The following is a 27,283-nucleotide window of genomic DNA, read 5'->3' as shown; positions in this document are numbered from 1 at the left end:
CCTCTAGACATACTTTCGATCATACAATTGGTATCAGAGCTTTGGTCTCCATTTGCTTTGATTTCATAGCTTTTGGTGGTCATAGCCTTGGTTTCATAACCCAGGAGAGTATGGCTAAGAACTCCCTCAAGCTATCTATGCTTTTCTCGTCTCAAACTCTATTCATGCTACATCACAGAGTTTGATCAAGTCAGATTCGAACCACTCTGTGTGAGGAGCACTCGGAGTTCCCGATTCGTCATAGGCTTAAACTTCCAAAACCTCTTTGTGCATTTCGGTATGACTGATTCATCCTTTTTGGTCCTACCGAGATCACTTAGTTGATCTAGGTTTTCAATCTCGGTGCAACCGATTAGAACCTTTCGGTCACACCGAGTTGCAGTAACTGCCTTCAGTTTTGCATCTCGGTGCCACCGAGTTGTTCCACTCGGTCACACCGACAGGGTCAGGTTATATATACTGACGGGCCAAATTTTGGAAATTTTTCGAAACCCTTCGCTCGCGCATAACCTACTCTACCTCTTCGGGTCTTCGGATCGTCTTCTCGCCGCCAGCGACCTCCTGCCACTGGTCTCCGCCGCCGTCAACGGCAATCTGCTCCGTCGTAGCCGCCGTAGCAAACACTCGCCGCATTAGGGTAAGTGTTCGATCCCTTGTGTTGTCTTTTTCACTCTGATTCCTAGCACAAGGATAATGCCATGTTTCTTGCCACGATTGAGATTCATCCATCCAGCTAAAACTTACTTAGGTCTATATTGATTCGAAAATTTTAGGGTTAGCTCTCCGCAGAACTCATCTCGGACCGACTGAACTGTAGAAATCGGTCTTACCGATTCGGCCTTGGCCTTTGCAAATGCGCTCTTCGGTCTGACCAAAATGCGCAAATCGGTGTGACCGAGTTCAAGATTCTGTGAAACCCTAGCAATCTCGGTGCCGCCGAACTGTGACTCGGCCCTACCGAGTTCACTAGTTTAGGTTCCTAGTGTTGCTTCGGTATCACCGAGTTTGTCAATTCATAAGCTCCGAGATCACTTCTGTAGAGAACTAAAACTAGACTTATTGACTCAATTGTTTTGCAAAACTCCTGTACTTTGTGATGCTCATCTACTCTACCTCATCTACAACCTATTCACAGGGTCTGCTGACAGTTTGCCTGGAAGATGTCTGATCAAAGTGGCAGCCAGAACAAATCTGAAGAATAGGTCCAGATGAGTGAGGGCACTAGTCCCTCCAGCTCTTCTTATGATGGAAGCAGGAGCACTCCAAGCAACTTACCTAAGGCAGCAACCAAATCCAGGAAAAAGAAAACCTCAGAATCTGAGGATGAGGATTATGTGGCCATTGAGGATGAGGCCACTTCAAGGAAAAAGGTGCTGAAAAAGGGGTATGGCTCAGCTGCCACAGTTATAAGCCAAGGATGCATAAGAAGGCACTAGCAAAGAGAGTTCCTATGTCTAAGGCCCAAGCATCCACTGCTGAAACCTCCAAGCCAACTGAAGAGGCAGTTGGAGAAGGGAAGAAAAGGAAGGAAATGGTCAAGAAGACCACTGCCAGAGTGCTTGGCAGATCATCAATAATGAGAGGTTCAGATGAAGAAGAAGAGGATGCTGCACCAGCACCCAAAGCACAAAAGCTCATGGGAGATGCAATCAGATCAGGGGCTACTCCATCTAAGCCCAAAGCTGCTCCCAAGGCTACTGCTCCAACAGAGAAGCCTAAACCCAAGAGAAGCACTAGAAACATTCCTACTGAGGAGAAAAACAAGGCCCCAGTGCCTGAAACTGCTGAAGAAGAAGAAGAAGATGGCTCAGTTGTGTTGAGGAAGCTGAAGCCCAAGATCCCTGACCACAATGATACACACCCTGTGGCAGAAAACATGAAAATCAGGAAGGATGCAGGACTGAGGTTATGGAGACAGTCTAATCCATATGCTGTCAGGAGGAGGACTGTTGTGGACTACAGGTTTCACACCAAGGTAATATTTTAAATTAACAAGCGCTACATAGCACACATGAACTCGTTTCACATTACAGGATCACATGAGTACATTCATTCAAATATTACATCCTTAGCACATTCCTCTGCCACAAGGCGAGTACCCTTCAGGACACTGTCATAATACTTTTCGGGGTGGCGATGCTCCTTGCCCTCCGGCGGCCCCTCCTTCACCAGCTTTTCGGCATCCATCTTCGCCCAGTGCACTTTCGCTCGGGCAAAAGCCCTGTGCGCACCCTTAATGCAGACGGACCGCTTTATGACTTCAAACCGTGGGCATACGTTCACAAGCCGCCTTACCAGGCCGAAATAGCTGCCAGGCAGGGGCTCGCCAGGCCACATCCGGACTATGAGGCCCTTCATGGCCAGTTCGGCCGCCTTGTGAAGCTCGACCAGTTGCTTCAACTGGTCGCTCAAGGGCATCAGATGTTCGGTCCCAGTATACTGAGACTAGAACAACTTCTCCGTCGAGCTCCCTTCCTCGGCCCGGTAGAACTCTGCGGCATCCGACACACTCCTGGGTAGATCTGCGAACGCTCCTGGAGAGCTCCGAATTCGGGTAAGTAAAAGGAAAGTTTCCTTCACATGCTTGCTTTGCATAATGAATGCCTTACCCGCCGTTATCTTCTTGACCACCTCAATTTCCTGGAGGGCCTTTTGGGCTTCGACCTTGGCATTTTGTGCGTTCTCGAGGGCCTTCGCAAGCTCGGACCCTTGCGTCTTAGAGTCACACTCCAAGGACTCGTACTTCTTGACAAACTCCTGAGACTAGAACAACTTCTCCTTCGAGCTCCCTTCCTCGGCCCGGTAGAACTCTGCGGCATCCGACACACTCCTGGGTAGATCTGCGAACGCTCCTGGAGAGCTCCGAATTCGGGTAAGTAAAAGGAAAGTTTCCTTCACATGCTTGCTTTGCATAATGAATGCCTTACTCGCCGTTATCTTCTTGACCACCTCAATTTCCTGGAGGGCCTTTTGGGCTTCGGCCTTGGCATTTTGTGCGTTCTCGAGGGCCTTCGCAAGCTCGGACCCTTGCGTCTTAGAGTCACGCTCCAAAGACTCGTACTTCTTGACAAACTCCTGGAGCTCTTGCTGAACCTTACCGACTCGGGCCTCTTGCTTCTCGCGCTCGGCGTGCTCCTTGGCCGCCTTGCCTTCGGCCTCGGACAATGCCTTCTTCAGGGCCGCCACTTCGGTCGTGGCCCCTAGCAAAATTCATGATGATCCTGTGATCTAACAACCACTTTCATTTTTCTTTATCAATAAACAGACGAGGCATTACTTACCTTTGTTCTCTTCGAGTTGCCTCTTGGTAAGGCTGAGCTCTTCCTCGGACCGCTCAAGGTCCCGCTTCAGTGCGGAGACCTCCGCCATGCGAGCGGCAGCGACCAGCAGTGAAGCATGCTTATTCACATAGACATATTCTGATTAGACTCCTGTGATTATTATTTGATCCTTTGTTCGGCCTTTCTTTGCGAACCCCAAACAGAGCATCAGGGGCTACTGTCTATGCTGTAACATTTTCTCATAATTTGATTACTTACCTCAAAGCCTATTAGGAGGCTGGCACGGGCTTCAATCAGTCCGCTTTTGGCGGACCGAACCTTCTTGACCACCGCACTCATGATAGTGCGGTGCTCTTCATCAATGGAAGCGCTGCGAAGCGCTTCCAGCAAATTGTCCGATGCCTTTGGATGGACAGAGGCCATCGACACAGACGGCTCACCCCCTTGGCGTGGGGTCGCCTGACAGAATCCGGAACCACTGGAGATTCCAGCACAGTATTCGGCTGGGGGCTAGACTTGCTGCCCCCGGCATCAGAGCCCGTGGGAGTCTTGCCCCTCGTGCGCCCAGCATCGGGAACGTCGCTTTGGGGCGCCTCCGGAACTGTCTCCCCTTGGTTCAGTACCCTTTGAGACAACACCTCGACATCGTCCGTAGGGTGGGGGGAGGAGGCGGTCGGATCGATGTTCATCTTCGACGGTCCCAAAGACTCATCCGAAGAGGATATGTCGATATGGGCTTTGGATGGGCTGCATGATCATGTTCGGCATGATAAGAAGCAATGAAATAAAACATACCAGGAACTATTATGGTATCCGGATACTTACGACTTCGCCAGGGGCTTGTCCCTGGGTAACCACTCCTTGTCGCTGAAAGCGGCCGCCGAGGAGCACTCCGGAAGGAGAGTCCTTCCCTTCTTGGACCCTTTGGCCTCCCCTGACGGGGCGGCCTTCCTTTTCTTGTCTCCCTCGGCTGGGGAGGAGAACTTTCCTCTTCCTCCTCCTCGTTTTCGTGGGAGGAGGGCACCTCGGTGTTATCAGACGATGAGTCTGATACGACCTTGCGCCGAAGACCTTTCCTGGTCCTCGTGGCCTTCTTCTTGGCCTTCTTCTCCGGTGCATCATAGGGCGCCGGAACCAGCATCTCCGTTAAGAGAGCCCGTGCTGCATCTTCGGGCAGTGGGGCCGGACAATCGATCCGCTCCGCCATCGCGACCCATTCCTGTTAAATTTTGTGGAGGCTTAGATCCCCCACATGATTATACTGGGGAAAGAAACATCTTACGAGATATAAGGAGCTCACAGGATTGGCAGGGCGCTTTGTGCTGAGTCCGCGATCCTCGGTGAGGGGAGGAAGTACCTCGGTGGACTTAAACAGCACCTTCCAGATGTCCTGGTGCGTTGTGTCGAAGAGCTCTCGCAGCGTCTGGTGCTTAGCCGGGTCGAACTCCCACATATTGAATGCCCGTCTTTGAAACGGGAGGATCCAGCGGAAGAGCATGACCTGGACCACGTTGACAAGCTTGATTTTCTTGCTTATCATGTTTTTAACACAGTTCTGGAGTCCGGTCAGCTCCACCGATGAACCCCAGGATAGGCCCTTCTCTTTCCAGGAGGTGAACCGCATGGGGATGCCGGATCGAAATTCGGGGGGCCGCCACCCAGTTGGTGTCATGTGGCTCGGTGATGTAGAACCATCCCGATTGCCACCCCTTCACGGTCTCCACATAGGAGCCTTCGAGCCAGGTGACGTTGGGCATTTTGCCCACCATGGCGCCTCCACACTCCGCTTGCTGGCCGACCACCACCTTCGGTTTAACATTGAAGGTCTTCAGCCAAAGGCCGACGTGGGGCTTGATGCAGAGGAAGGCCTCGCACACGACGATAAACGCCAAGATGTTGAGGATGAAATTGGGGGCCAGATCATGGAAGTCCAGCCCATAGTAGAACATGAGCCCGCGGACGAAATGGGTAAGGAATACAACCCTTTCGTGGGATTCGGGGGCAGGAATGATATGCCCCGCGTCTAGGAGCCGGTGGGCGATATCTGCGGCCAGGTATCCGGCTTCCCGGAGCTTCGTAATGTTCTCCTCCATAACAAAGGAGACCATCCACTTGCCTCCCGCTCCGGACATGTTTGGAGTGGTTTTGCAGAGAAAATGCGAACTTGGGCGCTGGAGCTCGAGTGCGCGAGAATGGATGGGCGGGGAAGAAGAAGGCGTGGGTGAAAAGGAGGAGTCCTTGTCCCTTTATAAGGGCGGAAGAAACTATGCGCCTCCCCACCTGCCTGGTAAACTCGCTTATTCCCCAAGCGCCGTGATTGATGGCGCGGTTGGGTTACCTAAACCCGTATTGATGAGAATCCCGTGATAAAAGGACACGATCTCTGCTTCGACAAGATGTGCCAAGAAAACCGCCTCGCAATATGTGCAGTAGCTGGTTGAGAAAAACGGTTCGAATAATGACCGGGCCATGGCGTGATGTAATGTTATGAAAAGTTGTCTGCAGATTAGATTTGTGGGAATATTATACTCTCTACGGTGGTATGTGGAATTTGTTTTGCAGAGCCAGACACTATCCTTGTGTTCGAAATCTTCTATGAAGTATTCGGAGGAGGAACCCGCCTTGCAATGCCGAAGACAATCTGCACACCAGACTCATCGTCATTGAAGCCTGGTTCAGGGGCTACTGAGGGAGTCGTGGATTAGGGGGTCCTCGGACTACCGGACTATATACTTTGGCCGGACTGTTGGACTATGAAGATACAAGATTGAAGACTTCGTCCCGTGTCCAGGTGGGACTCTCCTTTGCGTGGAAGGCAAGCTTGGCAATTCGGATATGTAGATCTCCTCCCTTGTAACCGACTCTGTGTAACCCTAGCCCCCTCTGGTGTCTATATAAACCGGAGGGTTTAGTCCGTAGGACAACAACAATCATTGTCATAGGCTAGCTTCTAGGGTTTAGCCTCTACGATCTCGTGGTAGATCAACTCTTGTAATACTTATATCATCAAGATCAATCAAGCAGGAAGTAGGGTATTACCTCCATCGAGAGGGCCCGAACCAGGGTAAACATTGTGTCCCCGCCTCCTGTTACCATCCGCCTTAGACGCACAGTTCGGGACCCCCTACCCGAGATCCGCCAGTTTTGACACCGACATTGGTGCTTTCATTGAGAGTTCCACTGTGCCATCACCATAAGGATTGATGGCTCCTTCGATCATCGGCAACGATGCGATCCAGGGTGAGGTTTTTCTCCCCGGACAGATCTTTGTATTTGGCGACTTCGCACTGCGGGCCAACTCGCTTGGCCATCTGGAGCAGATCGAGAGCTACGCCCCTGACCGTCAGGTCAGGTTTGGAAACTTAAACTATAATGCTGACATCTGCGAAGACTTGATCTTCGACGGATTCGAGCCCGTGTTAGGTGCGCCGCACAGCCACGACGAGCATGATTTAGCTCTGCCGCCGGACAGTGTTCGGGAGGTCACACCTGTGGCAACTCCGGCCCTTGATCCGGAGCATATCGCGTCGTCCGAGGACGGGTGGATGGACCCCGCCATGGAGGCCGCACACTCAGTGACGATAGAGCCGAATACTGACCTTCACCTCCTACGAGACCTGTGTTGCCGGACCCTTGGATTTGTCCCCGGCCACGGGCTCCGAACCGCCTGCGTTTGCGCCTATCGAATATGATTGGGCACCGATTATGGAGTTTTCCTCCGCGGATATCTTTCAGCACTCGCCCCTGGGCGACGTGCTGAATTCATTAAGGTCTCTCTCCTTGTCGGAAGGCCCTTGGCCGAACTATGCCCGGCTTGAGTGGGAAACGAACGACGAAGAAATTCGTTCCCCACCCACCACCCACTTAATAGCCATTGTCGACGACTTAACTGACATGCTTGATTTCGGCTCCGAAGACATTGACGGTATGGATGACGATGTAGGAGAAGAACAGGAACCACCGCCCACAGGGCGCTGGACTGCCACCTCATCATATGATATATACATGGTGGACACCCCCAAACAAAGCAATGGCAATAACGCAACAGAGGATAATCCCCTCGAGAAGCAATCTAAGCACCGGTGTCAACGGCGCCGCTCTAAGCCCCGCCATAGCAAAAACGGCGATACTGGCACAAGAGACAATAATGATGCGGATAGCACCGAAGACGAAGACAACCCCCTCCAGCCAGGTCTCGAGCGGGAGGATGGGCAAGCTAGCCCTAAGGAACAGGCAGCAGACGGAGAATCAGAGGATGACAATTACATGCCTCCCTCCGAAGGCGAAGTGAGCCTCGGCGACGAAGAATTTATCGTGCCTGAGGATCCCGCCGAACAGGAGCGCTTCAAGCGCCGGCTTATAGCCACAGCAAAAAGCCTGAAGAAAAAGCAATGACAGCTTCAACCTGACCAAGATCTGCTAGCGGATAGATGGACTGAGGTCCAGGAGGCCGAGGAATACGAACTCGAGCGCCCAACAAAAACTTACCCAAAGCGCAGGTTGCTACCCCAACTCGAGGAAGAAGCATTAAAGCCTACACCTCCAGCGTATGATGCGGCTGACCGGCCACCTCATGGCCGAGACAAAGCGGCATGTCAGGCGAAGTCCAGCCCGTACCCCGTCGCCAGTTAAACAAAAATACCAAGGCCCGGGGTAACACGCAGGACCTGCGAGACGTATTGGAAAACAAGGCAGGACATGCAAGATCGATCTACGGATCACGGGGGAGCGCCCCAACGCGTGACGACGACCGTCATGCCAGATATACTAAAAGCAAATCCGGTCGGGCCGAATACAGCAGACAAGACTCGTATGAACTGCATCGTGATATAGCCCGGCACAGAGGCGCCGCACACCCCCTATGCTTCACTGATGAAGTAATGGATCACGAATTCCCAGAAGGTTTTAAACCCGTGAACATTGAATCATATGATGGTACAACAGACCCCGCGGTATGGATCGAAGATTTCCTCCTCCACATCCACATGGCCCGCGGTGACGATCTACATGCCATCAAGTACCTCCCATTAAAACTCAAAGGACCTGCTCGGCATTGGCTCAATAGTCTGCCGGCAAACTCCATTGACAGTTGGGAGAATTTGGAGAACGCATTCCTTGACAACTTCTAGGGAACTTATGTGCGACCACAGGACACCGATGACTTGAGTCACATAACCCAACAGCTAGGGGAATCAGCCAGGAAATTCTGGACTCGGTTCCTAACTAAAAAGAACCAAATTGTCGACTGTCCGGATGACGAGGCCTTAGAGGCATTTAAGCATAACATCCGCGACGAGTGGCTCGCTCGACACCTCGGCCAAGAAAAGCCGAAATCCATGGCAGCCCTCACGACACTCATGACCCGCTTTTGTGCGGGCGAGGATAGCTGGCTGGCTCTCAGCAACAACACATCAAGAAACCCTGGAAATTCAGATGCCAAAGATAGCAACGGCAGGCCACGTCGCAAGAGACACAAGCGCCGCAACAACGGCGAAAAGCCGAAGACACGGCAGTTAATGCCGAATTCAATGGCTCTAAATCCGGTCAGCGGAAAAAGCCGTTCAAAAGAAGCAATCTGGGCCCGTCCAGCTTGGACCGCATACTCGATTGTTCGTGTCAAATTCACGGCACCCCCGATAAACCAGCCAACCACACCAATAGAGAATGCTGGGTGTTCAAACAGGCCGGCAAGTTGAATGCCGAAAACAAGGAAAAGGGGCTGCATAGCGATGATGAGGAGGATCCCCGGCCGCCGAACACAGGAGGACAGAAGAAATTCCCCCCTCAAGTGAAAACGGTAAACATGATATACGCAACCCATATTCCCAAGCAGGAACGGAAGCGTGCACTGAGGGACATCTATGCGATAGAGCCAGTCGTCCCAAAGTTCAACCCATGGTCTTCTTGTCCGATCACCTTCGATCGCAGGGACCACCCCACCAGTATCCATCATGGCGGTTCTGCCGCATTGGTCCTTGACCCCATCATTAACGGGTTTCACCTCACTCGACTCCTTATGGGCGGTGGCAGCAGCCTGAACCTGCTCTATCAGGATACAGTGCGCAAAATGGGTATAGACCCCTCGAGGATCAAACCCACCAAAACCACCTTTAAAGGTGTCATCCCAGGTGTAGAGGCCTGTTGCATGGGCTCAATCACACTGGAAGTGGTCTTTGGATCTCCGGACAACTTCCGAAGCGAGGAGTTAATCTTCGATATCGTCCCCTTCCGCAGTGGCTATCATGCACTGCTCGGACGAACCGCATTTGCCAGATTCAATGCGGTACCGCATTATGCATACCTCAAGCTCAAAATTCCAGGACCTCGCGGGGTTATAACAGTTAATGGAAACACAGAACGCTCGCTCTGCACAGAGGAGCACACTGCGGCCCTCGCAGCAGAAGCGCAAAGAAGCCTTATGAGGCAAACTGCCAATTCGGCGAAAAAGACCCCGGACACCTTCAAGCGAGTCCGGAGTACCCTGCAAGAGGATCGCCAGGCATGTTTAGAGCTCTCCTAGCAATTCGGCCTCCGTCCTAGTCCTAGTCAAGCGGCGAAATTTGCACCGTGCGTACATAATTACGCACTCAAGATACCATGGGCATAGGCAGAGGCACGGCCATGGCACAGCTCACAATGCGGCTCAACCGCTTCAGGACCTGTATACCTTTAACATTTTCTTCCTTTCAGGCCCCTATTCTCTGAAGGCCCCCTCCGATCGTCTGATTATCGGACCCGTCATGGGAAGGAAACACCAAGGAAGCAAAAAGCTTTGACGTACGAGGGAATCCTTAGGTGGTCTCTGATAACGATCGACATACCTGTTTTGCATACCCACACGCAGCTTGACCTTGGATAGGACATGTCAAATAGTCCTATTTTTTACTTATTGCACTACATGTATGCATATGCTTTGACGTATCATTTAAATAACAATGTACAACATTAGCTCATTATTGCATTCATTTATCTTTTTTCCCTGTCTGCTTATTTACGACAAATCACACCCGTACATTCTGATACGAACAATGCGCCAGGGGCTTCAGTGTACCCCACAACACGGCATGGAAAGTCCGAACACTTTCGACAGTGCGGCACCCCGAACTTATAGCATTATATGCATCAGCTCCAAATCATGTCTTGGGTCCATAGTTGGGTTTGCCCGGCTCACATGTTTTGGTACCTTACGTTCCGCTATATCGGCTAAGGTAGCACTAGGAGAACTACTGCGATTATGTCCTGGTTCTTCCGGACGAGCACCTCAGTAGAGAAAGCCGAAAACTGACTATCATGATGCGGTGAGAGCTGGTCGCTGTTCGAGAGGTCTCAAGTCCCTAAAGATTTTTTTTCAGCTTCGGGCGAGGAGTCGGCCTTGTCCGATTTAGGCGTACATAGCTCCCCAAGTTCGGCCTTCCGAATACTAGGGGCTTCGCCAAAATTTAAAATTGTAGACTTCTATGGCTAAGTGAGACTGATAAAGCTTTATAGTGTGATTGCCCGGTTCGTTGTGCTGAACACCTCCTTCGAAGGACCCAAAACTGGGATAAAGAGTGATCAGGTTTATCCCAAACACCTTAGTACTAGTTACATGGGGGCAGAAGCCGACGACTGGCCAACTCTCAAATTTTATAAACAGCTGCACAGAAGGTAATATTTTAAATTTACAAGTGTTACATAGCGCACATGAACTCGTTTGACATTACAGGATCACATGAGTACATTCATTCAAATATTACATCCTTAGCACATTCCTCTGCCACAAGGCGAGCACCCTTCAGGACACTGTCATAATACTTTTTGGGGTGGCGATGCTCCTTGCCCTCCGGCGGCCCCTCCTTCACCAGCTTTTCGGCGTCCATCTTCGCCCAGTGCACTTTCGCTTGGGTAAAAGCCCTGCGTGCACCCTCAATGCAGACGGGCCGCTTTATGACTTCAAACCGTGGCCAGGCATTCACAAGCCGCCTTACCAGGCCAAAATAGCTGCCAGGCAGGGGCTCGCCAGGCCACATCCGGATTATGAGGCCCTTCATGGCCAGTTCGGCTGCCTTGTGAAGCCCGACCAGTTGCTTCAACTGGTCACCCAAGGGCATCGGATGTTCGGTCCCAGTATACTAAGACCAGAACAACTTCTCCGTTGAGCTCCCTTCCTCGGCCCGTAGAACTCCACGACATCCGACACACTGCTAGGTAGATCTGCGAACGCTCCTGGAGAGCTCCGAATTCGGGTAAGTAAAAGGAAAGTTTCCTTCACATGCTTGCTTTGCATAATGAATGCCTTACCCGCCGCTATATTCTTGACCGCCTCAATTTCCTGGAGGGCCTTTTGGGCTTCAGCCTTGGCATTTTGTGCGTTCTTGAGGGCCTTCTCAAGCTCGGACCCTTGAGCTCTTGCTGAACCTCGCCGACTCGGGCCTCTTGCTTCTCATGCTCGGCGCGCTCCTTGGCCGCTTTGCCTTCGGCCTCGGACAACGCCTTCTTCAGGGCCGCCACTTCGGTCGTAGCCCCTAGCAAAATTCATGACGATCCTGTGATCTAACAACCACTTTCATTTTTCTTTATCAATAAACAAACGAGGCATGAGGGAGTCCTAGATTAGGGGGCATCCGGATAGATGGACTATAACCTTTGGCCGGACTGTTAGACTATGAAGATACAAGATTGAAGACTTCGTCTCGTGTCCGGATGGGACTCCACTTGGCGTGGAAGGCAAGCTAGGCAATACGGATATGGATATCTCTTCCTTTGTAACCGACCTTGTGTAACCCTAACCCTCTTCGGTGTCTATATAAACCGAAGGGTTTTAGTCCGTAGGACAACAACCATAACATACAATCATACCATAGGCAAGCTTCTAGGGTTTAGCCTTTCTGATCTCGTGGTATATCTACTCTTGTAATACCCATGTCATCAATATCAATCAAGCAGGACGTAGGGTTTTACCTCCATCAAGAGGGCCCGAACCTGGGTAAAACATCATGTCCCCTGCCTCCTGTTACCATCTGGCCTAGACGCACAGTTCGGGACCCCCTACCCGAGATCTGCCGGTTTTGACGCCGACATTTGTGCTTTCATTGAGAGTTCCTATGTGTCGTTGCCGTCAGGCTTGATGGCTCCTACTATCATTGATAGCGATGCGGTCTAGGGTGAGACTTTTCTCCCGGCCAGATCTTCGTATTCGGTGGCTTTGCACTGCGGGCTAATTTGCTTGGCCATCTTGAGTAGATTGAAAGCTACGCCCCTGGCCATCAGGTCAGATTTGGAAGTTTGAACTACACGGCCGACATCCGCGGAGACTTGATCTTCGACGGATTCGAGCCACAGCCGGGCGCGCTGCACTGTCGCGATGGGTATGACCTAGCTCTGCCGCCGAACAGTACCCCAGAGGCCGCGCCCGCATTAGCTCCGACCCTTAGCTCGGAGCCAACTGCACCAATCGAGGACGGATGGCTAGACACCGCCTCAGGGGCTGCAGTCTCAATGGCGACCAAGCCAAACACCAGCATAATCCTCTGCGCAGCCCATGACTCCAAGGTGCCGGACTCCTCTCCTGACTCCGAACCGTCCGCGCCCCTGCCAATCGAATCCAATTGGGCACCGATCATGGAATTCACTGCCATGGATATCTTTCAGCGCTCGCCCTTCGGCGACATTCCGAATTCACTAAAGTCTCTCTCTTTGTTAGGAGAGCCCTGGCAGGATTATGGCCAACAAGATTGGTATGCGGAAGACGAAGAAATTCGACGCCCACCCACCACCCACTTTGTAGCCACTGTCGATGATTTAACCGACATGCTCGACTTTGACTCCGAGGACATCGACGGTATGGACGACGATGTAGGAGACGAACATGAACCAGCACCTTTAGGGCACTAGAAAGCCACCTCGTCATATGACATATACATGGTGGATACACCCAATGAAGGCAATGGCAACGAGATAGCAGAGGATGACCCCTCCAAGAAGCAACCCAAGCGCCGACGTCAGCGGTGCCGCTCTAAGTCCCGCCAAAGCAAAAGTGGTGATACCGGCACCGGAGATAATAACACTCCGGATAGCGCCGAAGACAACAACAATCCCCTCCAGCAAGATTTAGAGCAGGAGAATGAAGGAGCCAGCTCTCCTGAGAGAGCGGCAGACGAAGAAGAGGAGGATGACAATTACCCCCCCCCCCCCCCTTCGAAGACGAGGCAAGCCTCAGCAACGATGAATTCGCCATCCCAGAGGATCCCGTCGAACAAAAGCACTTCAAGCGCCGGCTTATGGCCACCTGCAAATAGCCTGAAGAAGAAGCAGCAGCAGCTTCAAGCTGATCAAGATCTGCTAGCTGACAAATGGACTGAAGTCCTCACGGCCGAGGAATATAAACTCGAGCGTCCTTCCAAGAGTTACCCAAGGCGCAGGTTGCTACCCCGATTGGAAGAAGAAGCATATGATAAGGCTGATCGGCCACCTCGTGGCCGCGATAGAGAAGCATTCCAGCCAAAAGCTCAGCCTCCACCCCAATGCCATTCAAATAAAAAGGCATGGGGAGATACGCCAGACCTGCGAGACATATTGGAGGACAAGGCAAAGCATTCAAGATCGATCTACGGATCACGAGGGCGCACCACTCTGCGAGGCGACAAACGTCACGCCGGATACAATAAAAGCAAATCCTGCCGGGCCGAACACAGCGGGCAAGACCCATTTGAGCTGCGTCGCGATATAGCCCAATACAGAGGCGCCGCACACCCCTTATGCTTCACAGACGAACTAATGGAACATCAATTTCTAGAGGGATTCAAACCTGTAAACATAGAGGCATACGACGGAACAACAGACCCTGGGGTCTGGATTGAGGACTACATCCTCCATGTCCACATAGCTCGGGGAGACGATCTCCACACCATTAAGTATTTACCCCTCAAACTCAAAGGGCCAGCTCGGCACTGGCTTAAGAGCCTCCCCGAAAGCTCCATTGGAAGTTGGAAAGAGCTCGAAGACGCCTTTCGGGCAAATTTCCAAGGGACTTATGTCCGACCTCTGGACGCGGATGATTTGAGTCATATAACTCAATAGCCCAGAGAATCAGCTCGAAAGCTTTGGAATGGGTTTCTTACTAAAAAGAACCAAATTGTCGACTGTCCGGACGCCGAAGCCTTGGCAGCTTTTAAGCATAGCGTCCGTGACGAATGGCTTAACAGACATCTCGGCCAAGAAAAACCGAGAACAATGGCAGCACTAACAAGCCTCATGACCCGCTTTTGCGTGGGTGAGGACAGCTGGCTAGCCAGATGCAGCACCAGCGACCCCAGTACATCTGAAGTTAGAGATGGAAACGGGAAATCACGGCGCAACAGCAATATAAAACGCCGGAATAAGGAAGACAGCACGAAGGGCACGGCAGTAAACGCCAAATTCAAAAGCTCTCGGCCAGGTCAGCAAAAACCGCCCTCTAAAGGCGCCAGAGATGAACTGTCCAGCCTAGACAAAATTCTGGACCAAATATGTCAGATCCATAGCACCCCTGGTAAACCTGCCAATCATACCCAGAGAGAATGTTGGGTCTTCAAGCAGTCCGGCAAGCTCAACGCCGTACACAAGGGGGAGGATACACCAAGCGAAGACGAGGATGAGCCTCTCAAGCAAGACACTGGGGAACAAAAGAAATTTCCACTAGAAGTCAAAACAGTAAACGTGTTACACGTGATCAAGGGAATAAACAAAACGGCACTCCCAGAAAAATACACCCAAGGGCCTACCACCGCGGAATCCTGCCACTGGTCGTCTCAACCGATCACTTTCGACCATCGTGATTACTCAGCAAGTATCCGGCGTGCAGGATGGGCTGCCCTGGTATTAGACCCAATAATTGACGGATACCAATTCACACAAGTTCTGATGGACGGTGGCAGCAGTCTAAACCTGATATATCAGGATACAATCCGCGAAATGGGAATAAACCCAACAAAAATTTGCCATAGCAATACTACCTTTAAAGGAGTAACGCCAGGCCCAGGGGCTCATTGTACGGGCTCCCTGCTACTAAAAGTTACATTCGGCTTCCCCGATAACTTCCGTAGCGAACATTTAACCTTCCACATCACTCCGTTCCAAAGTGGCTATCAAGCACTACTAGGACGCGAAGCTTTCGCTCGCTTTAATGCAATACCGCACTACGGCTCCCTCACACTCAAGATGCCCGGCCCACGTGGCATCATTATAGTGAACGGAAGTATTAAGAGATCCTTGCACGCCGAAGAGAGTGCGGCTGCCTTGGCAGCCACAAACTATCTTCTCGCACGATAACTTTTTCACCTAAGTTCCTCTCTTTTACAGATGATCATCGTGCTACACCCGTCCAGGATACGGCACAACGGAGACACAGGCGCAGACGTGCAGCAGGGACCTGCTCCAAGGATTCTTTTTAGATTAAGACCCTGCGTAAACCTTTTTTACTGTCTCTTGTTGATACACATCCACCGAATTCTCAGCACAGTTGAGAAGGATGCTGACGTCTTGGCATGTGGCCACGTTAGAACAATGCACGTACCTGGACACAAGGGGCTTCTTACAAAGGGCACTATTTAGGCCCGGTTTATACCATAAAGACCGAATACCTTAGGGAGTGTTCAGCGTCGCGAGTTTGGCCTTATATGCATCAGCTCCGAATCATTGTCTTTGGTCAAATGTTGGGTATGCCCGGCTCCTGTGTTTTGGTGCCTTACGTTCCGCTTTACCGGCTAAGGTAGCACCAGGAGAACTACTGCGATTGTGCACTGGTTCATCCGGATGAGCACCTCAGTAGATAAAGCCGAAAACTGACTGTCATGATATAGCGTGAGACTGGTCAACCACTCGATGACCTATCGGAATGTTAGAATTCCTCCGCCTTAACGAAGGGTCGTTTTCCTGCCAGGCATGTACGCACCCCGCGATCGGGAGAGTGTGAAGCCACCAGGGGCTATCTAGTAGCCTCACTGTCAAACTCCTATGGCTAAGTGAAGGTGCTAAAGGATTATAGTCCGGTTGTATTGCTCGCTACGCTATCACCTCCTTAATAGGACCAAGACGTTGGGTTAAGTGTGAACACGCGTTTTTTGCGAGCATCTCCGCATTATATGCGTGGGGGTTGAAGCTGACTGAGGGAGTCCTGGATTAGGGGGTGTTTGGATGGCCGGACTATACCTTCAGCCGGACTCCTGGACTATGAAGATACAAGATTGAAGACTCCGTCCCGTGTCCGGAAGGGACTTTCCTTGGCGTGGAAGGCAAGCTTGGCGATACGGATATGAAGATCTCCTACCATTGTAACCGACTCTATGTAACCCTAACCCTATCCGGTGTCTATATAAACCGGAGGGTTTTAGTCCGTAGGACGACATACACATCAACAATCATACCATAGGCTAGCTTCTAGGGTTTAGCATCCTCGATCTCGTGGTAGATCTACTCTTGTACTACCCATATCATCAATATTAATCAAGCAGGACGTAGGGTTTTACCTCCATCGAGAGGGCCCGAACCTGGGTAAAACTTCGTGTCCCTTGTCTCCTGTTACCATCCGGTCTAGACGCACAGTTCGGGACCCCCTACCCGAGATCCGCCGGTTTTGACACCGACATTGGTGCTTTCATTGAGAGTTCCTCTGTGTTGTTGCCATCAGGAAGGATGCCTCGCCCCGTCTTTAAAGACGGCACCGTTGCTAAGGGAGCTTTGGCTGTCGGCCAAACCCTCCGGTTAGGTGGCTTTCTTATGACCGCCTGTTCGGCTTCTGCACCGACGATGACCTCTCGAGCCATCGAAAACAATCTTCATCTCAACTCGGAATTCGCCGAGCAGTTAGATCCAATAGAGCTTTCCTCCATAAACGAGCTCTTGGACCGCTTCGCCGCCCTGGGAGTCGCTACGGATTATGACCAGATTGGGCCTAAAACCGATCTAAGAGAGATTAACTCTCCCCAAGTCACCCATCACGTTGTCGTGGTAGAGGGACAGTGCGGCGACCCTTCATCTATCTTAAGGACTCGCTACGTCCGGATTCCCGATCCCTCCAAGCCGGATACCCGCGGAGGGGAGGATATCACTCAAGACCTGAAGTTAGAGTCAGGCGACGGGCTGGATTCATTAGACAACATCCAGGAATCCAAATTGTCAAGTTCAGAAATTCCTTGGCCTCTGAGCCTTAGATGGGGTGAGGCTTCGGATTTAATTCCACCCACCCACCCCAACATAAGCGATCTATCCAAAATCAGGCAAGAACCCAATGAAACAGTACATCATTACTGGGCCAGATTCCTCCTGGTTAAGAACAGGCTAAGGGACTGCCGCGAGGAAGACGCAATCTCAATCTTCTGCAATAATTGCACGGACAAGGGAATACTCAACGCCATAAGTCACCGTGACATTACACGATTCGCTGACTTGGCGTCCATTGTACGAAAGTACTGTGCGATGGAAAGCGCCTGGAAAACCGAAATAAAATTTTGGGACAATCCGGCCCTGAATACAAACCCAGTCCGAAATAAAAGGGTGCATCATCACCAGTCACCCGGGTCAAGCACTAAAAAGCAAAAACCCTCTATAGGGCATGGAACCGTACTAGAAGGGTGGCTTAATGGACCCTATAAAATTCACAGTATAGAGGACGCCACACCAACTCACAACCTCAAAGCATGTTGGATACTCCGGCAGGTGGCCAAAATTGGCGAAAATCTCCTACTTCCGGAGGCCACGGAAAGCCACCCCAGAGACACCAATACGGTATTAACGGTCTTCGAGACTTTCGCATCAAATAATATGCGAAAAAGGACACTCCGCAGCCTTGCCGAAGTCTACCAAGTAGCAACAATAAACCCATGGAGTGACACGGCTATTACCTTTAACGCCAGTGATGAACCTAAATTCCGAACAGCCCGAGCACCAGCCGCATTGGTCCTCGGTCCAATAGTGGACAGCTTTCGTCTTACCAAGGTACTCATGGACGGCGGCAGCGGATTGAACCTCATTTACGAGGAGACTCTTCAAAAAATGGAAATAGACTAGAACCGCATTGAGCGAAGCAGCACAACCTTTAGAGGAATAATCCCCAGTTGGGAAGCGCGCTGTACAGGAAAAATCACACTAGATGTGGTGTTCGGCACGCGGATAATTACAGGTCCGAAGAGGTCACATTCCAGGTGGCTCCGTTCAGCAGCGGTTATCACGCTCTTCTAGGGCGGGAAGCGTTTACAATCTTCCAAGCAATACCCCATTACGGGTACATGAAGCTCAAGATGCCCGGGCCTAACGGGATCATCACTCTCGCTAGTGATCCGGACATAGCACTCCGCGCCGAAAACAAGACAGCTGCACTGGCCCTTGAGGCACTATCCGAAGCCCTAGCGGCTGAGGAGCTGACTGCGCTGCGCTCTACGGTGAATAGGGACGATGTGGTACTTGACAAAAGATCCAAGTACACCTCCTTTAAACCGGCGGACGAAATAGTCAAATTCCAAGTCCATCCAACGGACCCCAATAAAACAGCTTCCATCGGGGCACAGTTAAACCCTAATGTCGACGCCGCATTGCGAGACTTCCTACGAGAGAACTGGGACATTTTCGCCTGGCACCCTTCAGACATGCCAGGAATCCCACGCAGGCTGGCCGAGCACAGCTTAAATATCCAAACAGGATTCAAGCCTGTCAAACAGGCTCTTCGGTGTTTTTCCAAACCTAAGAGACAGGCCATGGGAGAGGAGCTAGCAAAGCTATTGGAGGCCGGATTCATCAGAGATATAAAACATCCGGACTGGCTAGCAAACTTGGTGATGGTACCAAAGAAGGACAAATCCTGGCGCTTGTGTGTTGATTTCAAAGACCTTAACAAGGCTTGCCCAAAGGATCCCTTCCCCCTCCCTCGCATCGACCAAATTATCGACGCTACCGCAGGACACGATTCGTTGTGTTTCCTCGACGCATATTCTGGCTACCATCAAATCTAGATGGCAGAACCAGACCAAGCCGCAACGGCATTTATCACACCATACGGGCCATTCTGCTTCAACACGATGCCCTTCGGGCTCAAAAACGCCAGCGCAACATATCAGCGCATGATTCAGACATGTCTGGCAAGCCAAATCGGCAAAACAGTGGAGGCATATGTAGATGATGTGGTCGTCAAAACAAGACAAGTTGAATCTCTAGTAGACGACCTGAGGCTCACATTTGATAACCTCCGAACATACGACATCAAGCTCAACCCGGAAAAATGCGTTTTCGGCATTCCAGCCGGAAAGCTCTTGGGTTTCATTGTATCCGGTAGAGGAATTAAAGCAAATCCAGCCAAGATCCAAGCTCTGTCACAACTGGATATCCCAAAGGACCTCAAGCAAATACAAAAGTTAACCGAATGCGTGGCGGCTCTAAGCCGCTTTATCTCCCGCTTGGGAGAAAAGGCCCTACCCCTTTACCGCCTCCTTCGGCGCACCGAACACTTCAAATGGACGGAAGCAGCCACGGCTGAACTCGACGAAATAAAAACCATATTGGCAACAAACCCAGTCCTGGCCGCGCCAAACATTGGCGAACCAATGCTATTATACATTGCAGTAACACATCAGGTTGTAAGCGCAGTGCTCGTCGTTGAACGAGAAGCGGACGGACACAAATTCCCCCTTCAAAAGCCGGTCTATTATGTGTCCAATGTTCTCACTCCCTGCAAATCACGGTACCCGCATTATCAAAAGATTGCGTACGCGGTATTCATGGCATCCCGGAAGCTACGACACTACTTTCAAGAGTGTTCAATAACAGTAGCCTCGGAAGTACCACTTAACGATATTATAAACAACCGCGACGCAACGGGCCGGATTGCGAAATGGGCCATCGAGCTCCTCCCATTCGACATAACTTATAAGCCACGACGAGCCATCAAGTCACAAGTCTTGGCCGACTTCGTCGCAGAATGGACGGAGGCCGAACTCCCTAAAGAGTACAGCACATATTCAAATTGGATCATGCATTTCGACAGCTCCAAGATGTTGGCCGGACTGGGGGCTGGCGTCGTTTTGTCGTCCCCCACAGGAGACATAGTTCAATATGTACTACAGATTATGTACACGGACTCCAACAATGCAGCCGAATATGAGGCCCTTTTACATGGTCTTCAGATGGCAGTATCCATGGGCATCCAATGCCTAGAGGTGTGCGGGGACTCGAACCTCGCAATATCCCAAATAAATGGAGACTTCGATGCAAGGATCCAAAAATGGCAGCTTACCGCAACGCCGTCCTAAAAATGTCAGCTCGGTTCGAGGGGCTTGAATTTCACCATATAGCCCGGGAAAATAATCAGGCGGCAGATGTCCTGGCACGCATCGGCGCAAAACGCGATGTAGTCCCCCCAACATCTTCTTGGAAAGGCTGTTCAAGCCATCTATAGCATGGGAAGGGGAGCCGAACAATAACAGCCTGGACCCAACCGCACTGCCCGACACCGACCACCCTGACACAATCAGAGGCTCTGCCAATGAAATAACACCTTCAGCCCACGTAATAATGGCCGTCATCGCCCCGTGGACAGAACCATTCCTCGCCTACCTTACTAGGCAGGAACTCCCCGAGGACCAAAATGAGGCACGTTGCATAGTGCGGTGATCCAAAGCCTACAGAGTCCACGAGGGAGAGCTTTATAAGAAAAGCACTACCGGAGTCCTTCAAAGGTGCATCTCCGAAGAGGAGGGGCGGAATCTCCTGGCTGAAATTCATGCCGGACTCGGCGGTCATCACACTGCAGCCCGGTCCCTTGTAAGCAAGGCCTTCTGTACAGGCTTTTATTGGCCGACGGCCCGGGCAGACACTCAGGACTTAGTCCAACGATGCACCGGTTGCCAGCTCTTTGCAAATCAAAGCCATATGCCACCCACCGCCCTCCAAACCATCCCCATTACTTGGCCCTTCGCAGTCTGGGGGCTTGACATGGTTGGACCCCTTAAAGGCGGAACCCACAAGCAAAAATACTTACTGGTCATGGTGGATAAGTTCACCAAATGGATAGAAGCCAAGCCTGTTAAGACGGCCGAATCCGGACCGGTGATAGACTTTATATCCGGGGTTGTACACCGTTACGTCGTCCCCCATAGCATCATCACTGATAATGGCACGAACTTCACGGCCGACGAGGTAAAACTCTAGTGCAAAAACATGGGCATCAAGCTCGATTATGCTTCCGTCTATCACCCACAAACTAACGGCCAGGTCGAACGTGCAAATGGTCTTATCATGAGCGGCATCAAACCTAGATTAGTGCGGTCCCTTAAGGAATCTAACACGCACTGGGTAGAGGAGCTCGACTCCGTACTTTGGGGGCTGCGGACCACGCCGAATCGCACCACCGGATACACACCATTCTTTATGGTGTACGGCGCAGAGGCAGTTTTGCCTTGCGACATAATTCATGACTCACCTTGAGTGCGCATGTACGAAGAAAGAGAAGCCGAGCTCGATCGGCAGGACAGCTTGGACGCATTGGAGGAGGAGCGTGACGTGGCAAAAGCCCGTTCCGCATTTTATCAACAGCAGGCTCGAAGATACCAAAGCAGAGAAGTACGGGCCAAAAATTACAACGTTGGCGAATTAGTTCTACGACTACCGGACAAGAAAAAGGACAAACTCAAGCCCAAGTGGGAAGGTCCCTTCATAATTGACCAAGTCCTGACTGGTGGAGCGTACCGCCTGCGGGATGCATTGGATAACCGACTCGAGCCAAACCCATGGAACGCAGCCCGTCTCCGAAGATTCTATGCCTAGCGCCAGACTCTGTGTTCGTCTCCTTCCTCTGTCCATTTTTTATATTTTCTGTCTTACATTTCTCTTCTTCTCTCTCTCTCTCTCTTATAGCCTCTAAAGGCTCATAAAGTGACACGCTATCCGCGCTCATTAAACCTGGGGGCTTCTTTAAACAGAAGCTTATTCATACGGGCTTCATGCCCAACACATGTGTCACACTTCCGCATGTACCTTTTATTCACCATTATATGCATCGATATGACTTAAGTTTTGGCCAAGCTGGGTTGCCTGGCTCCTGTGCTTACCCCTACGTTCCCGATTGTTCGGCTAGGTGGTAAAGGGAGCACCTCTGCGATTGTTACTGCCGGGTCAGCCGGACGTGTACCTCAGACTGGGTGAAGCCAAAAGCTAGCGTTCTTAAGGGAATATTCGGTCGGTGAACTAAAGATGATCTTCTTTTATTTTTATCTATACGCCCCCAGATGTTTTTCCTGCGTTTCTTTTCGTGGCATGGACATGCACCTTAGGGCATGCCTCCCAGGGAAAGGAACCCCTAACGGAACTATTCTCCTTGGAAGATGTTTCTTACTAACCATGTAATATAACATACCTAGTCGGGCACTTGTCTGTTCACGCCCTAATGACCCCTACGCCTGGTCTCCATGCATTCCCCGGTTCCTATATAACTGCATGGGAATTCAGACACACTCCAGACCGTCAGGTCCTGAGGCTGAAGCGAAAAGGTCGGCCATGACAAATGATCTACAATCCAGCTAGAAGGCATTATAAATGTCAATTAAATTACATAGTCATTTTGACTGGTTGTATTCCTCTTCAATACCATCTAACAGGCTGTCTAATTTACAGTCCTACTGGGAATACTTTGCGGCCAACTCTACTTGGCCGTATACTAAGCTTACAGGGATCTCCTTCCCATCGGGCCCTACAGGACCGACCTCGGCCATGTGGTTGGGGTCAGCCTTTGCGTACCGCGTCTTCACCATGGCCCAGGCCTCCCTAGCGCCTTGACGGCAGGCTGATATCTTCCACAATCGGAAGCGTCGCCGTGCTCCCTTTAGCTTCTCCGCAAGCTCTCCAAGACCTTCGGGCATGGAGACGGATGGCCACAGGGCCTGGGCGACGCCTCGCATCGCCTGCCGAACTCGATCAAGCAGTTGCAAGAGCTCGGGAAGAAGGTCACCCATAGAACCGGGCATCTCCTCTGCAGGACAACCTATTAGCACACCTACAGACATTGCTCTGTTAGTCGACTTCCCCGCCAAACTTTCTTTCAAAAGGTTCGTTCAAGCACTTACTAAATATGCCGCGCCGAAGCCGCTGATTCTCCTTCACGGAGTCTGACAGCTGGGCATGAACATCTTTCAACTCGACGCCCAGCTTGGTGTTGGCATCTTGGAGATTGTTCTTCTCCCCCATCACCTTTAGCAGCACCCTCTCACCAGCCTTTAGCTGGCTTAGGAGGTGTTGCCTTTCCGGATTCAATCCGGCGCCATCTGCAATTTCATTTGTCAGATTTGCACCAAAGCCGTGCTTCGCAAAATACTTATCTTTCAAAGTGTATATTACCAGAGGGAGTCTCCTTAGGCTCCCCTGCCACGGCTAGTGCGGCCTCCAGTTGGGCTTTGCACTCTTCCAGCTCCTTGGACAGTAGGGAATTCTTTTCTGTAAGAACTTGCATATCAAATGATCCTCAAATCAGTTATTCTAACTGTTTCAAGTCTCGGGGGCTACTGCTATATATATATAATTACCAAAATTTTCTTACCCGTATGTCTTTTACATATTGCTCCATGGCTCGGGCTAGACCATTTTGAGCGGCACGGAGGTGCGCATCTCCCGAGTTGAAGGCATCTAACGCCCCTTGGGAGAGGCAAGCGTCGCGAAGAATTATCCGGCGACGCCTGTGGTTCATGGCACTCTCCACCTCAGAGTTGGTGGCAGACAACCCGTCCACATCCTCCGTCGGAGGAGCGTCTGGTGCGCGCCTTGCGTTCGCCTCCGCCTCTGGACCAGGCTTTGGAGCCTGGCTGGTGGAGGCGCGATTGGCAGCCTCTCCGGGTACAGTCCGGCGAGGTCTCTTTGTCCTGAAGAGAGCACGAGTGTCAATGTGCCTCGAAGGTATAACACCTGGGATAAGGGGCGCGCCATACCTTTGCGCTGACGCCTCAGTCCGGACTACACTTCTTTTTGGCCCATGGGGCCCTACGGCCCCTCGTTGGCTTGTCCCGCAGGTTCGGCCTTCCGCCTTAAAAACCTCCCCTGCAAAGTTCGGTTGCAATCAGGAAACTGAACACGAGTGGGCGGACACCTATTCGGGGTACTGGGACTTCGATCTCAGGTACCTGGGGCGTCAGGATTAGCCCTGGGTAATCGGCCGTAATGGCCACCAAGGCATTGTCCTCGCTCAATTGATGGAACACTCCATCAATCAGCTCCACAGATATGTCCGGATCCTCTTGAGAGGCCGGGTCGAGGGACTGTCCTGGGTCCTCGGGTTGTGGAGGAGGGCTGCTTATTTCCTTATCAGCCCGGCGCAATTCCTGCATTAAAGTCGTCAGACTGAATATTTAACAATGGGAATACAAAACGGATGGACAAGTAAATACGGCCACTTACCCAGCTCGGGGGATTATGCATGGAGAATCCACCCTGAGGGTTGACGCGGAGAAATTCCTCCTCTTCTCCCTTATACAAAGTGTACAAGATCTTTAGTAGAGCGGCAGCTGAGTCTGGCCCCTTATGACCGTAGTGGGTGGCGTCTTCCTCCCCGTTGAAGTCCCACATGGGGTGGCTTCTATACTGAAGCGGTTGCACCCCCCGCATCATGCATTCGTCCATAACCCCGATCATGGTTAGTCCGGAATGGGCTAACAATCTTATTCGGCCCATCAGGTAAATGATGTCCCTGTCACTTTCCCTCTGAGGGCTCCGTGGGCGCCGGCTTAGGCTCTTCTTTAAGGGAGCACTGTTGAATTCAGGGAGGCCGATCCGGACAGGATCCGGTAGCGGGACGTCTTCTATATAGAACCATTCCGAGGGCCAGTCTTCGGACGCCTTCTTTGGGGTTCCGGACAGATATCCGGTCCCGGCGATGCGCCACACTTCGGCTCCGCCCACTTGATACATTGACCCCTTCTTGGAACGGGGCACGAGGCAAAATAGCTCCTTCCATAGTCCGAAATGAGCTTCAACACCCAAGAACAGCTCACAGAGGGCTACAAAGCCCGCGATATGCAATATTGAGGCAGGCGTGAGATGATGTAGCTGGAGGCCGTAGAACTCCAGCAACCCCCGGAGAAATGGGTGGATTGGAAATCTGAGCCCCCTTATTAAGTAAGGGACAAGGCACACCTGCTCTCCTTTGGAGGGATTAGGGGCATTCTCTGCTTGCTCTCCGCCGTTGTAGACGGCAAGACCGGCTCGAGCCGGGACCATATAGGCCGGGGGAGAAATCCTTTGGTCTGGGGCGTCACTAGCTCTCTATGCGGGGTGGAACATCTCTCCCAATATCCAGGCTTAGGGTTGGAGGGGCGAGGGGAGGAGTTGCGACGGCTGGCCATGGTGGAATGGACCTTTGTCAGATGCACTCTGATGAACACTCGCGGGGGGGAGAAGGTGTGGATTGGATCTAAACCCTCGTCCCCTTAAATAGGGCAGCTCATTTACGCGGCTAGGGGTGTGAATGTAAAAACACTCAGACTTTTCATATTCGTTTGACACGTGGGAAGCGGCCATTATTGGGCGTAGAAGCCAAGGAGCGCAACATCTACAAGAAACCGGACTTTATTCAAACAGGTACACGGAATTTGGAGGAGAACCCGCCTTGCAATGCCGAAGACAATCTGCGCGCCGGACTCATCGTCATTGAAGCCTGGTTCGGGGGCTATCGAGGGAGTCCTGGATTAGGGGGTGTTCGGATGGCCAGACTATACCTTCAGCCAGACTCCTGGACTATGAAGATACAAGATTGAAGACTCCGTCCCGTGTCCGAAAGGGACTTTCCTTGGCGTGGAAGGCAAGCTTGGCGATACGGATATGAAGATCTCCTACCATTGTAACCGACTCTATGTAACCCTAACCCTATTCGGTGTCTATATAAACCGGAGGGTTTTAGTCCGTAGGACGACATACACATCAACAATCATACCATAGGCTAGCTTCTAGGGTTTAGCCTCCTCGATCTCGTGGTAGATCTACTCTTGTACTACCCATATCATCAATATTGATCAAGCAGGACGTAGGGTTTTACCTCCATCGAGAGGGCCCGAACCTGGGTAAAACTTCGTGTCCCTTGTCTCCTGTTACCATCCGGCCTAGACGCACAGTTCGGGACCCCCTACCCGAGATCTGCCGATTTTGACACCGACACCGACGACTGCAATCTTTCGGGTTATACACATGTATACATAAACGGCCGCCCAGGAGGCATCATACTACTTTTAGGCAAAAGTATAAACATAGCCTTATAAAAACTTCATAAAAGCATTATGTTTACAGTGAGAATACATATCACTCAAACATAATATTCTTCGAGCAGTGGGCCTCTATCAAACGAGCACCCTCAAGAACTTCTTCGAAGTAGTGCTCGGCAGCCACTCAGCCTATGGCTGAATCCTGCGCCGCAACAGTGGTAGCGTCCATCTCCGCCCAGTATGCTTTAACACGGGCAAGGGCCATCTGCGAGCCTTCTATGCACGCCGACCTCTTCATCGCATCAATGCGCGGCACCGCACCAAGGAACTACTTCACTAAGCTGAAATAGCTGTTCGGCTTTGGCTTTTCCGGCCACAGCTGATCCACAACAGACCTCATGGCGAGTCCGGACAACCTATTCAGTTCGGCCCATTTGGCTAGCTGGTCAGTCAATGAAGGCGGACGCTCTGGAACGTGGAATTGTGACTAGAACAGCTTGTCCACTTCACGATCTGTCTGACCTTGGAAGTACTTGGCCGCATCGGCAGCGCTCGCCGCCAAATCCATATAAGCATTTGCCGAACTCCACAGCCGATCCAGAGGGGCATACCGTGGATCTCCGAACTTCCTCCGTAACATAAAGGGTTTCCCAGCCGCAATATCCCCGGCTTCCCGCAGCTCCTCCTTCTTCGCTCTCATAGCAGAACGGGTGTCTTTGTCCGCCGCCGTGGCCTTCTCAAGGTCCGTTGCCTTCGCCTGGTTTTCCTTTTCAAGAACCCGGCAACGGTCGGCAGTGTCTTTTAATTCTACGGCCATCTTCT

At 51.5% G+C, this 27,283-nt stretch overlaps 1 protein-coding gene across 1 annotated transcript; it reads right to left on the bottom strand.

Annotated features, from left to right (window-relative positions):
• Positions 1-2,763: 2,763 nt before the first annotated feature.
• On the bottom strand, positions 2,764-6,353 carry LOC147983472 (uncharacterized). The gene is made up of 3 exons (XM_087540741.1): positions 6,321-6,353; positions 3,282-3,399; positions 2,764-3,200 (listed from the first exon to the last, which is right to left on the bottom strand). The coding sequence occupies exons 1-3, from the start codon at positions 6,351-6,353 to the stop codon at positions 2,764-2,766; spliced, it is 588 nt and encodes a 195-aa protein (XP_087396867.1).
• Positions 6,354-27,283: the final 20,930 nt, after the last annotated feature.

This window comes from Triticum urartu, chromosome 2A (assembly GCF_056163025.1).
Source record: "Triticum urartu cultivar PI428250 chromosome 2A, HENAU_Tu73, whole genome shotgun sequence".
NCBI lineage: Eukaryota > Viridiplantae > Streptophyta > Magnoliopsida > Poales > Poaceae > Triticum > Triticum urartu.
This window is presented reverse-complemented; position numbering and strand designations above follow the sequence as displayed.

Coding starts and splice junctions, on each gene's coding strand:
- LOC147983472 (XM_087540741.1), bottom strand. CDS start 6,353: ATGTTTACCCTGGTTCGGGCCCTCTCGATGGAG. Junction 3,400..6,320: donor TTCGGGCCCTCTCGATGGAG/GTAATACCCTAC, acceptor TATGTGAATAAG/CATGCTTCACTGCTGGTCGC. Junction 3,201..3,281: donor GCAACTCGAAGAGAACAAAG/GTAAGTAATGCC, acceptor GAATTTTGCTAG/GGGCCACGACCGAAGTGGCG.